This window comes from Nematolebias whitei, chromosome 13 (assembly GCF_014905685.2).
Source record: "Nematolebias whitei isolate Nwh7 chromosome 13, NemWhi1, whole genome shotgun sequence".
NCBI lineage: Eukaryota > Metazoa > Chordata > Actinopteri > Cyprinodontiformes > Rivulidae > Nematolebias > Nematolebias whitei.
The window spans coordinates 38,429,970-38,442,022 of record NC_056510.1 but is presented as its reverse complement, the minus strand read 5'-3'; the positions used below and the strand labels follow the sequence as shown (position 1 = coordinate 38,442,022).

At 42.2% G+C, this 12,053-nt stretch overlaps 1 protein-coding gene across 1 annotated transcript in view; it reads left to right on the top strand.

Moving 5' to 3' along the window:
• Positions 1-1,488: 1,488 nt before the first annotated feature.
• The window catches only part of LOC119419394 (excitatory amino acid transporter 3-like), a 90,828-nt gene continuing 80,263 nt past the window's right edge, over positions 1,489-12,053 (top strand). Inside the window, exons 1-2 of the mRNA XM_037686702.1 lie at positions 1,489-1,612; positions 9,223-9,363. Coding sequence (XP_037542630.1) covers positions 1,489-1,612; positions 9,223-9,363 — 265 coding nt within the window. The remainder of the gene's footprint in view (positions 1,613-9,222; positions 9,364-12,053) is intronic.

Genomic DNA, 12,053 nt, shown 5'->3' with positions numbered 1-12,053 from the left:
GCACATGGAATAAAAATATTAAACACAAAACATAATTAGAAACAATGAAATACTAAATCAGATCACCTTGTGTCAAATGTTGTGGAATAAAAACAAAACATTATAAATAGAAGGAATGAAATAGTAAATCAGATCAGATGACCGTGTGTTAATTAGGAATAAAAACAAAAAGCATAAACTCTATCAGAATCAATGAAAAACTAAATCGTATCACCCTGTGTTAAATGTCAAAGAGTACAGATGAGTTTTCAGGAGAGTTTTAAAATCAGAGACTGAAGTGGTTTGTCGAATGTTGATGGGCAGATTGTTCCAGAGTTTAGGGCCCACGACTGAAAAGACTCGATCTCTGAGCTTCAACCTGGTTTTTGGTACAACCAAAAACAGCTGGTCTCACGATCTCAAAGCCCGAGAAGGAGCAGGATGAAGAAGGTCGGAGGGGTATGAGGGTGCAAGACCATTAATGCATTTAAATGTCAGTAGGAGAATTTTAACATCAATTCTGACACACACAAGCGTGAAGAGAGGACAGAACTGGAGAAATGTGCTCAAACCTGTGAGTTCCTGTTAGTAGCTGAGCTGCAGAGTTTTGGACGAGCTGGAGACGTGAAAGAGAAGCCTGACTGACCCCAACATAAAGCGAGTTACAGTAGACCAGTTGATTTACTGTTTTAATACTAAGGAAAGGGTCTGAGTTCCATTCAATAACTGGAAACGGAGGATATTGCAGCAGTGGATATGAAGAATCTTAAACCTGCTGGGACGGCATCAAAAACAATTGCAAAGTCTTTAGGGGTCACAGGGATGTTACATTCAGAATGAATTTCACCATAACTAAACATCTGTCCATCCTTGTTAAACAACTGTTTATCCACCCAGTTCTTAAAAAAGAATGATTTGCACTTGAAGCAAACATCTTCGTTGTTCCAAATAAGACATTTATGCGGGGAAAAGTTGTGTTTATAAACCAATGTCCAGCAATTTGGATTTTTCAAATATCTCTGGATCCATTTAACTTTGAATAGAGTGCAGGGTATTAAAGTCCAAAACACTGAAACCACCTGAACTGAGTTTACTGATCATAACATGTTTTTTCTAATAAGATGAAGCTTTTAATATTTTTTCAAAGAAAGTCAATATGTATTTGATCAATTTTTGGGAACTAGACTATGAGAAATACCTTCAGTTCTGGCCAGTATGACTAGACCAGTTTACTTTCAGCTCCAGTGACTCAGTTTATCGCGCACCTTGTGTCACACGCACTGACACTGAGAAGCGTGCGGCTCCTCTTCACGCATTACGCACTTATCCAGGCGGAAGAAAAAGTAGTTCCCACCAACAGCTTATAATTTAGACAAGAGCTCTATGTTCCTGTTAATGATATACTGTACATTACCTGAAATGACCTGAAATGTATCCATTATGTAATTTGAGAATCGATTCCAGAGCATTGTGCCGCTGTGTCAGTATCGATCCGCCATCAGCGCAGACATGACGGAGAACAACGACGGGGCCACTTCTGGCCCCAGACACTGGAGAAATGTGGGCAATGATTGCTGGGCTTGTGTCGTGCGGAATAGGTTTCAATCTCTGAGTTTGCTGGGTGTCCTCCTGGGTAAGGAAATAACTTTTCAACAAGTCAAACTTGTGTTTTTGTTTTTTACTTAAAATGTGAGATGACAAAACGACCGACCAACGGTTTTAACTGCACTCTGTGTTGGTAAAGTGATTGTAAAATGGTGATGATTTTATTCGAGAAAATGTAAATGATGTGATATTTGTTAGTAGAAATAGTATATCATAAATAAAAAACAAAGTGAAGGAACCGCGCTGTTAAACTAGCTAACTGTTCAAATAAGTGTCATTTTAGGTGTAAAACGAAAGCGTGAAACTGGATTATGAGAGGTTCAATCTGGGGATAAGTTGTTTCAACGTACAGTGTTAAATAAAATATTTAAGAAACTGTCAGGTGTTTTGCCAAAAAGTGATGTTCCATGAAGGTGCTCCGGCTCACAGAGAAGAGGCTCTGCAGACCTAAAGTGGGCGTTTCTGGAGAATAGGCGTTTGTAGAGGACAGACACTGATTGGCTAAATGTATTTACTGCATTTTAGTAAATCCACTCGGGTTGCCAGGTCTTCCAATCTCTGGAGGGATTCGGGGTAATCTTTGGTTGCCAGTTCATCTTTTGTGTTGTCATTAAGACCTTGAAAAAAGGCATCGGTTAGAGCTTCCTCGTTCCAGCGACTCTCAGTCGCGATGGAATGAAACTCAATGATGTCGTTTATCTCCTTGCTTTACTGAAAACAATTTACAGGCGGCTTCTCTCTCAGGCAAAACAGGGTCAAACACTGCATAACTCTTTGGAAAAATCAGCAAAACTATAACCAGACCAGGCGTCCCTCTGCCACTGTGAAGTGCCCCATGATTTGGCTTTACCTGAGAGCAGTGATAGTACGTACGCCACCCGGGATCGCTCTGAGGGGAAACAAGAAGGTTGCAGTTGAAAATGAATTTCACACTGTGTGAGGAAAGGATGGCATTGATCTGGTTCTCCTATGAACAGTTCTGGGGGCGATACTTTTTTCTTTTCTTTCGGCTGCTCCCTGTGTTAGGGGTCACCACAGCGAACTAAGTCACACGAAGACTTAGCAGTTATTTTTACGCCGGATGCCCTTCCTGATGCAACCACAAACCACCGAGCTACCACAGCCCTCTGTGTGGAGCAGAGACACCCGGAGGAGCAAGATGGTGGGGGTTAAGGGCCTTGCTCAAGGGCCCAGAGTGGGACGAATGAGGGTGGGGGGAGGTGTGGGTGCTTCACCTACCCCACCAGTGATGGCTATTCTTGCTTCATCATAAGCTCCAAAAAGTTTGAGCCAGAATATCCTTGTGGAGGAGGTTCTCGACGCACAACAAAATATATAAGCACTCGCGGAGAGATTTCTTGTTTCAAAAGTTCAGCATTTAATTTCCTTGTTGAATTTAACAAAAATATTCTCCGAGTTGACTTCTTACAAATCTCAAAATTTTAGCAATTTGTGTGTGGTAAAGAAAACTGTTTCACGCCTCTCTCCTTCACTGCAAAAAACAACAATCCGCCCGCAGCAGCTGAATTCCCTGTTTTAATCACTGCCTCCGCTGATCCCACTAGGGGGAGCCATAAACAAGTAAATAAGAAGAAACATAATAGTTCTTCTGCAATCTGTAATATTTAACGTAGTTTTAAATCAATATTCATCATTTAGCAAATAATTAATTAATTCAATACTTAATGGGCTCCAACACCACACACATTTTTGATGTTGTCAGTACTGGGGCTTGAACCGGCGATCCGATCACAGGCCCACCTTCTCTAACCTCTGCGCCACCACTCCCCTTCTGGGGACAATAAATGTGGTTCATTATAAGATGCAGAAACCTGAGAAATTGTTACCTGAGCGGCTGGCATGTGGACAGAGTCCTGAGAGGGGACTTGCATAGCTTTAAACATGACCATCATGTCCTACACATTAGACTCAAGTTTAATAATGGCCCCCTCAACACCAGAGCACCACTCCTGGGTTGGTGCTAGATCCATCTTGGCCAGATTCTACTGACAAGGACCAGTGGGATCTGCACAACACCACCAAGACCAAGAGTGGTTCAAAGAGTTTATTGTCTTTAAAAACTGCTCTGGTGGAGGTCTGGGTCCTGGGCCGGGTCCAGTCTGTCAAGACAGAAGTGTTAGTGAACTTTGCTTGGAAGAAAAAATACAGAGGTATTGGATTCTTTTCACTAACCTTCTGTCTTGGTAGTGTAACAGGTGCTATTGTCACGCTGGAGACGATTACGGTCACCCCCAAGGAGTGACAGCTGCAGTGGAGCAGACTGAAGTCTGTGGAGGTCCAGAAGACGGGGACGATCCAGGTCCAAGATCCATGAGTTGTGGCAATGGTCATACATAGGGCAGCAGAGGGCAGAAAACTTAGCCAAATCCGTGATCCAAAGTTGTTGTCGTTGCGGGGGCACAGGGTCAGAACCAATAGGCAGAGAAGCAGACAAAATCCAAAAAAGGGCAGACAAATAGAGGAGTCACAGTACGGGCAGAGGTTTGTGGCAAGGCAGGAAGCAGGATACAGAATGCTGGACTTCTACTACTAAGAAAGGTTTGAGAATCTGGCACTGACTGGGTGAATGCATTGAGCTTAAGTAGTGAGTGGGACAGGTGGAGCGCATGAGCTTGACTGCAGAGTGAGATGAGAAGCAGAGAATGACAGGAGCTGAAAGAGCTTCAATCAACCTTTATTTATACAGGTAAATCCCATTGAGCCTCGAGGACTCAGGGGAAAACAAAAACTAACAGCCAGGACAGGAGAGGGAGTAAAAACTTGACAAAAAGACGTTTATTTGTGTAACTTTTGAAGTTTAACTTTTTTTTGTTCTCCTCAAAAACTCACTGTTTTCTCTCTGTGAGAGTGTCAGTTCCAAGTGTTTCTATTTCTTTATCATAATAATAATTAACATAATTTCTTTATCTGCAAATAACAACCCTCCAGAGTCAGTCAGAGTCAGAGTCAGAGATTCTTTATTGTCATTCGCACCTCATGTGGTACATGTGGTGGAGCGAAATTATGTACACAGGGTCCCAGTTACATCCAACAATAAAATGTATAAGAAAAACAGTAATAACATCTAAGATATGAACTAAGAAAAACATCAACTAAATATACACTAAGCACTCATAACATAAAACATTGAACATCAGCACAAACATGAACATGAGTCTGTGAGCGGATGTGCACGCATGAACACATCAACAATGAAACAGATCAGCAGCAACATGAAACAGATCAGCAGCAACATGATATGGTTTTTCACAGTGATTATTCTAGTTAGAGATTCATGAGTCTAACAGCCTCAGGGTAGAAGCTGTTCCTCAGTCTAGTGGTTCTACACTTAATGCTCCTTAACCTCTTTCCTGAGGGGAGCAGGGCAAAAAGTGTGTGTGCTGGGTGAGTGGGGTCCTTCATGATGCAGGTGACCCTCTTCCTACATCTAGAGGTGTAGATGTCGGTGATGGTGGGGAGGCTGATAACGACAACTTCTGCGCAGCCTTCACCACTCTCTGCAAAGCTTTTCTTTCTGCAGCTGTGCTGCCTCCATGCCACACGTTGATGCTGGAGCACAGGATGCTCTCCACTGCACACCTGTAGAAGGAGGTGAGGACTGAGCTTCCCAGACCAGCTCGCCTCAGCCGTCTGAGGAAGTAGAGTCTCTGATGAGCTTTCTTGACCAGGCTGGTGGTGTTGTTGCTCCAGCTGAGGTTGTCATTCATGTGTACACCCAAGTACTTGTAGCTGGAGACCACTTCCACCGCAGATCCTCTTATGTTCATGGGGGTGTAGATGTTTTTGTTCCTTCTGAAGTCCACAATCATCTCCTTTGTCTTCTTCACATTGATGTGAAGGTTATTCTCTTTGCACCAGCTCTCCAGGTGTTCCACCTCTTGCCTGTAGCTGGACTCATCATTGTTTGTGATGCATCCCACCACCGCTGTATCATCTGCAAACTTTACAATGTGACAGCCTGGATGGGTAGCTGCACAATCATACGTGAGCAGAGTAAACAGGAGGGGGCTCAACACACATCCCTGAGGAGAGCCAGTGCTGAGGGCTATGGTGGAGGAGGAGAAGTTGTGTATCCTCACTAACTGTGGTCTGTTTGTTAAAAAGTCTAGTACCCAGTTGCAAATGGAGGGGCTTAGTCCTATTGTGGGTAGTTTGTCCATCAGGGTTTGGGGGATCATGGTGTTGAAGGCGGATGTGAAGTCCACAAAGAGCATACGGACGTAAGAGTTTTTCTGCTCCAGGTGGTTGAGCGCAGTGTGGACCACAGAGGAGATGGCATCCTCTGTTGATCGGTTCTCACAGTATGCGTACTGATGAGGGTCCTCGTTGATGTTGATGGTTGTTTTGATGCGAGTCATGACCAGTTTTTCAAAGCATTTAGCGACTATCGGGGTGAGGGCCACTGGCCGATAGTCATTCAGACCAGTCACTGTAGAGCTTTTTGGGACTGGGATGATGGTGGCAGTCTTCAGGCAGGTGGGAACTGTTTCCAGGGTAAGTGAGGTGTTAAAGATGTCTGCCAGCACCTCGCAGAGCTGATCAGCACATTCCTTCAACACTTTTCTGGGGATGTTGTCTGGGCCAGTTGCTTTGTGCGGATTAATCCTCCTGAAGGTACTCCTTACTTCTGCTTAGGTCACGCGGAGATGCTCTTCATCCGGTGGTGAGGTGAGTCTGGTGGTGGGTGGTCTGTTCGGGTCTTCAAAGCGTGCATAGAACTTGTTGAGGGCATCAGGCAGAGATGGGTCTTTGGGGCATTGTTCGCTCCTTCCTTTATAATCTGTTATGCACTTAATGCCCCTCCACATGCTCCGAGGGTCTTGTGAGATGAATTGACCCTCGATCCTCTTTGCATATGTGGCCTTGACCTTCTTAATACCAGCAACCAGCTCTTTTCTTGTCCTACTCAGCTCCTCTGAGTTTCCAGACCTGAAGGCAGTGTTCCTGGCTTCCAGCAGGGTACGCACCTCTGCATTCAGCCAAGGTTTTCTGTTTGGGTAGCTTTTAACATTTCTGATAGTGGAGACGGTGTCAGTACATGTACTAACGTCACCCAGAACTGAGGATGTGTATTGGTCAAGATCAAGCGAACCTCCATTTTCAGCAGCTTCTCTGAAAACCTGCCAGTCTATTCGATCAAAACAATCTCTCAGTATGGGGCCACTGTCCTGGATCCAGCATTTAACTTTCTTTTGTACCGGTCTGGAGCGTCTCAGCGGGGGCATGTAAGCAGGAGCCAGGAAGATTGAGATGTGGTCTGACAGTCCTAGGTGGGGGCGGGGTTTGGCTTTGTATGCATCTTTTACGTTCGTGTAAACACGGTCCAGCGTTTGGTCTCCACGTGTTGGAATCGCCACATGTTGATAAAAGCTTGGGAGACAGTCCTTTAGATTCACGTGGTTAAAGTCTCCGGCTACAACGTAAAGAGCCTCGGGGTGTTTGCTCCACGCAGGATTATAACAATCAAGGGGCAAATAAACGAGAGTTTGACTATTTGAATGTGCTAAACTTGCTTTTATTTGGAAACATACATACATAATTGTACTGAAATAAAGTTAATTCAATAAATTATCAAATATTGAAAATAAATAGCATTTTTTGCATTGACTCTGCTTATTTTGTTTGTCTAGTTTTCTTGTATTGTTACCAATCAAGCAGTTTTTAATCTTCAAGCACTTTTAGTGTCAAGAAAAAAACATCAATTGAAATTTCAACTTAAATGCCCTCATAATGTGAATGTTTACTAGTCTCAATTTGATTAAAGTGATAAAACCCCTGAAGGCTGACACTCAAAGGGTGTTTTGCCTTCATATGAATTTGTTATATTCATAAGAGTGATTTTCAAAATAAGTCAGTCCTTTCCATTTTAAAAAGCAACTTTAAAATTGACTTTTTTTTCCCAACTGACAGACTTCTGCCTTCAAATGACTGTTTCATTCAAATGGATGACATTTAGAAGATTTCTGCTTGTGTAGCCATTTGCAGTGTGTTAAATGGCCTATAAAGTAGCATTTTCACTGCCAATCTTTTAAGTAGAAACACAATTCAGTTCAATTCAGTTTATTTATAAAACGCCAAATCACAACAGAAGTTGTCTCAGGGCACTGCACAAAAACATTCACATACATAAAAAGCTTATTAATAAAGTTATCTATCTAAGGAAGTTAGCAGACACATTGAATCTTCACTTTGTCACAGTCTCCCATCCTGAGCAAGCACAATGGTAAGAGTAGAAAGGAAAAATTCCCTTTTAACAAAAAGAAACCTCCAGTAGAACCAGGCTGTCCAGATCAACTGACTGAAAAATGTTGGATTGTATACCTGGATTATTGAGCATGGACTTTGTTGTTTTCAACCAGTTTGACATGACTGTCAACAAGGAAGAGGGCCGGCAATGGAGGAGGGGGCGTACCAAAGAGACCATCTTATCACAAGCAGAACTGGTTTGTTCCACTTTGGAGTAAGCTGTTGGGGGAAGAATCAGTTTTGTTGTGTTTTCTTCACTGATGAAGCCTTCTGGATCGAAGGCGAAATGTTTCAGCACTAAAAAAAGTAAATTGTCCAGATGACTTCACTGAAAAATGTTGGATTGTATACCTGGATTACTGAGCATGAACTTTGTTGTTTTCAACCAATTTGACACGACTGTCAACAAGGAAGAGGGCCGGCAATGGAGGAGGGGGCGTGACAAAGAGACCATCTTAGCACCAACATAACTGGTTTGTTCCAATTTGGAGTAAGCTGTTGGGGGAAGAATCAGTTTTGTGTTGTGTTTCCTTGACTGATGAAGCCTTCCGGATCGAAGGTGAAACGTTTCAGCACAAAAAAAAAGAAACTGTCCAGCTGACCTGACTGAAAAATGTTGGAGGCTGCATTTAGCTTTTTAGCTAGTGCACCTGCAAGCCGCTAGATTAGCGTTACATCAGTGCCGACAGGTGGTTGGGGGTGGGGTTCGGTAGATGGGGCGCTCAGGTCTGTTGACGGGGCGGGGCGCCCCGCTTGTATAATGGTAGGGGAAACACTGCTAACTATAGGATTTATCAAAAAGGAAAGACTTAAGCCCAGTCTTAAAACTGGACAATGTGTCAGCCTCATGGACAGAAACTGGAAGTTGGTTCCACGAGAGGTGCCTGATAACTGAAAGATCTTCCTTCCATTCTGTTTTTGGAAACTCTAGGAACCACAAGCAAACATGCTGTCTGAGAGTCAATTGCTCTATTAGGAAAATATGGGACAGTAAGATCTGTAATATAAGACGGAGTTTGGTTGTTGAGCGGCTTTGTAGGTTAAAAGTAAGATTTTGGATTCTATTCTGAATTTGACAGGGAGCCAGTGGGGAGAAGCTAAAACTGGAGAGATATGCTCTCTAGGAGAAAATCCTAGGGATCATTGATTTTTTTTTTTTTTTTTTTCAGAGTATGTTATGAGGATAGCTCAGCTACTACTACATTAAATTTTAGCTCAATATTTGTAAAATTGGCTGAGTTTTGTGTAATTTCTGTTTGCTAATGGTCATTAGATGTGGCAGCCATCTTTAAGTGGATTGCATAGAAATATTTACACTTCCAGTGTTTTTTTTTTTTGGTGTATATTTATTTATTTTTTGTCTTTTTACAGGTATTGTCCTCGGCTTTATTCTCAAGTTTTTTGCATCCCTGACTAAAACCCAACAAGTATACATTGGCTTTCCTGGGGAGTTACTCATGCAGATGCTTCAGATGGTTACAATTCCTCTCATTGTGACAAGCGTGATAACAGGTGAGCCACAGATTTGGTTCTTGTACTATTTAATATTATTAGGTTATTCACATTATACAAAGCCGTGTGATGGACTTGTGACCTGTATAGGATGTACCTCACCTCTCATACTATGACCAGTGCTAGAGCTAGGCACCAGCACCCTATCAGCAAAGGAAAAAGCGAGTAAAGCTAATTAATGTATGGTTGGATGGACGTTATGCACAAGGCAAACCCAGAAACTTCAGCCAATTTTTAGCTGTCATAATTTTTGCACTTGTTCTATTTTCATCTGTTTTCTAATGAAAGAAATCCGAATGATGTTTAGGATACTTAGAAGAAATGTATTTTTTGCATTTTGTGAACCGTGAGTGCTGAATGTCTTCTGAAAGATGCTGAAGAAGCTAAAACTGATTTGTTAAATTTAAAACAAGAACAAAATTTCAAAATAGCAAAACAATTGCTTAAAGTAGCACAAAACAATATAATTGTAGCTGAAAGGAGAACAGTAGTTAAATTTAGTAAAACTGTAGCTACAAATGGCAAAATTCAGGCTAAAAGTAGCAGAACAGTAGCTAAAAGCCAAATAAACATCCAAAACATAGATATCAATCAACCTTTATTTATACAGGTAAATCCCATTGAGCCTCGAGGACTCATTTACAAAAGAGACCTGATTAACAAGAGAGACCTGATATAGCATCATGAGGCAGATTTCAGAGATTCAGATTCAGAGATTCTTTATTGTCATTCGCACCACATGTGGTACATGTGGTGGAACAAAATTGTGTACACAGGGTTCCAGTTACATTCAACAATAAAATGTAAAAGAACAGGAAACAACACAGCACAACGACTGCTTCATTGAAGGATCTTAATGACGTTGTTGAAGCACTGGATGCTGAGGATTATTGTGCTGCACTTTTCTTAGACCTGTCTAAAGCTTTTGACACTGTGGATCATAACATATTGTGTCATAAGCTCTCAGAAATTTGTTTCTCAGATCATACCATTGGTTGGTTCTCTAACTACCTCTCAGATCGGAGGCAATGTGTTCAACATAATGGTACTTCCTCCAGTAATTTAACGGTCAACAGTGGTGTACTACAAGGCTCAGTCTTAGGTTCCACCCTCTTTACAATCTACATAGGTAATGTAGGTCAGAGCATCCCTGATGCATCCTTACATTTCTATGCTGATGACACAGTTGTTTATTGTCGAGCTAAAACAGTTGATAAGGCTTTCCAACTTTTGCAATCCGCATTTAACATCATCCAGTCTGATTTGTTCCGCCTCAAACTCGTCTTAAATGCCGATAAAACCAAAGGGATGTTTTTTTTTCAAACAGGAAGTCGGTCCCAGCAGTTCTTCCTCCAATTTTATCCTCAAATGGTGTCCCCATTGAGTTTGTTGGTTCCTATAAATATTTGGGTATCTTGGTCGACTCGCATCTCTCTTTTAAGCTCCATGTGGAAAACTTGGTAAAGAAACTGAAAGTTAAACTGGGTTTCTTTTTCAGAAACAGTTCCTGTCAAACTCTGTATGCTAGGAAACGTCTTCTAACTGTGACTTTCCTCCCCTCCATCGATTACTTTTTTTTTCATTCAACCTTTATTTAAACAGATAAATCACATTGAGCCTCGTAGACTCATTTACAAGTGAGACCTGTTTGGACAGACAAAAACAGTGGTTAACTGGACACATGTAGGAGTTGGAGGCGAAAAAAATTCCTATCAGACTTTTTTCTTGGCTGAGAAAAACCCCTAATATTGGAAAAAAACACCTCGCACAAACAAGCACATATTTACGTAGACATTCTGCAATAGAGAAGAGCAGGAAGAAGGAAGAGACGAGAGCGGTCAACAACGCTTACAGATGCTCTCGAGGTCACTGCAATCAGTCAATGTCCTCCGGTGAGATCCATAAACATTCTCGAGGTATCTAAAAAAGTTAAATCTGGTCCTCTGGACATTCAAAAAAACAAAACAAAGCAAAACAACAAAAAAATGTAGAAACGTTTCGTCTCTCATCCAAGAGACTTCCTCAGTGTGAGGTGCTGTATTCAGCTCAGTCTCTTAAATAGCACCTTCTCAGAGTGGATCAACCAGTTTTGCTGCTGACAACCAAAACCAGCTGATCACATGCTCAAGAAGGACCATCAGCCTAACAATGGATCATTAGCACACTGATTGCTGTTTACTATTCCCAGAGGGCTGAGTGATACTAGCAATCACAGCATTGTAAGAGGGGGACAGTTGAACCCGGAGGCCTCCACCCCTGTTTAATGATGGACGATTTCTTTTCACAAAGATGGCCTCCTTTACTCCTCTCTCAAACCATCGTTCCTCTCTATCCAGGATGTGCACATCTTCATCCCTGAAAGAGTGACCGCTGGCCTGGAGATGAGTGTAGACCGCAGAGTCCTGGCCTGATGATGTTGATCTTCTGTGCTGGGCCATCCTTTTGTCCAGTGGCTGTTTTGTTTCCCCGATGTAAGACTGATCACAGCCTTCCTGACACTGAACAGCATACACAACATTACTCTGTTTGTGCTGGGGGACTGGATCTTTGGGATGAACCAGTCTTTGCCGTAATGTATTTTGGGGTTTAAAAGCCACTGGGACGTTATGTTTAGAAAATAAACGTCTCAGTTTCTCTGATACTCCCTCAACATATGGAATGACCACTGGTCTGGGTCTGGGTTCCTCCTT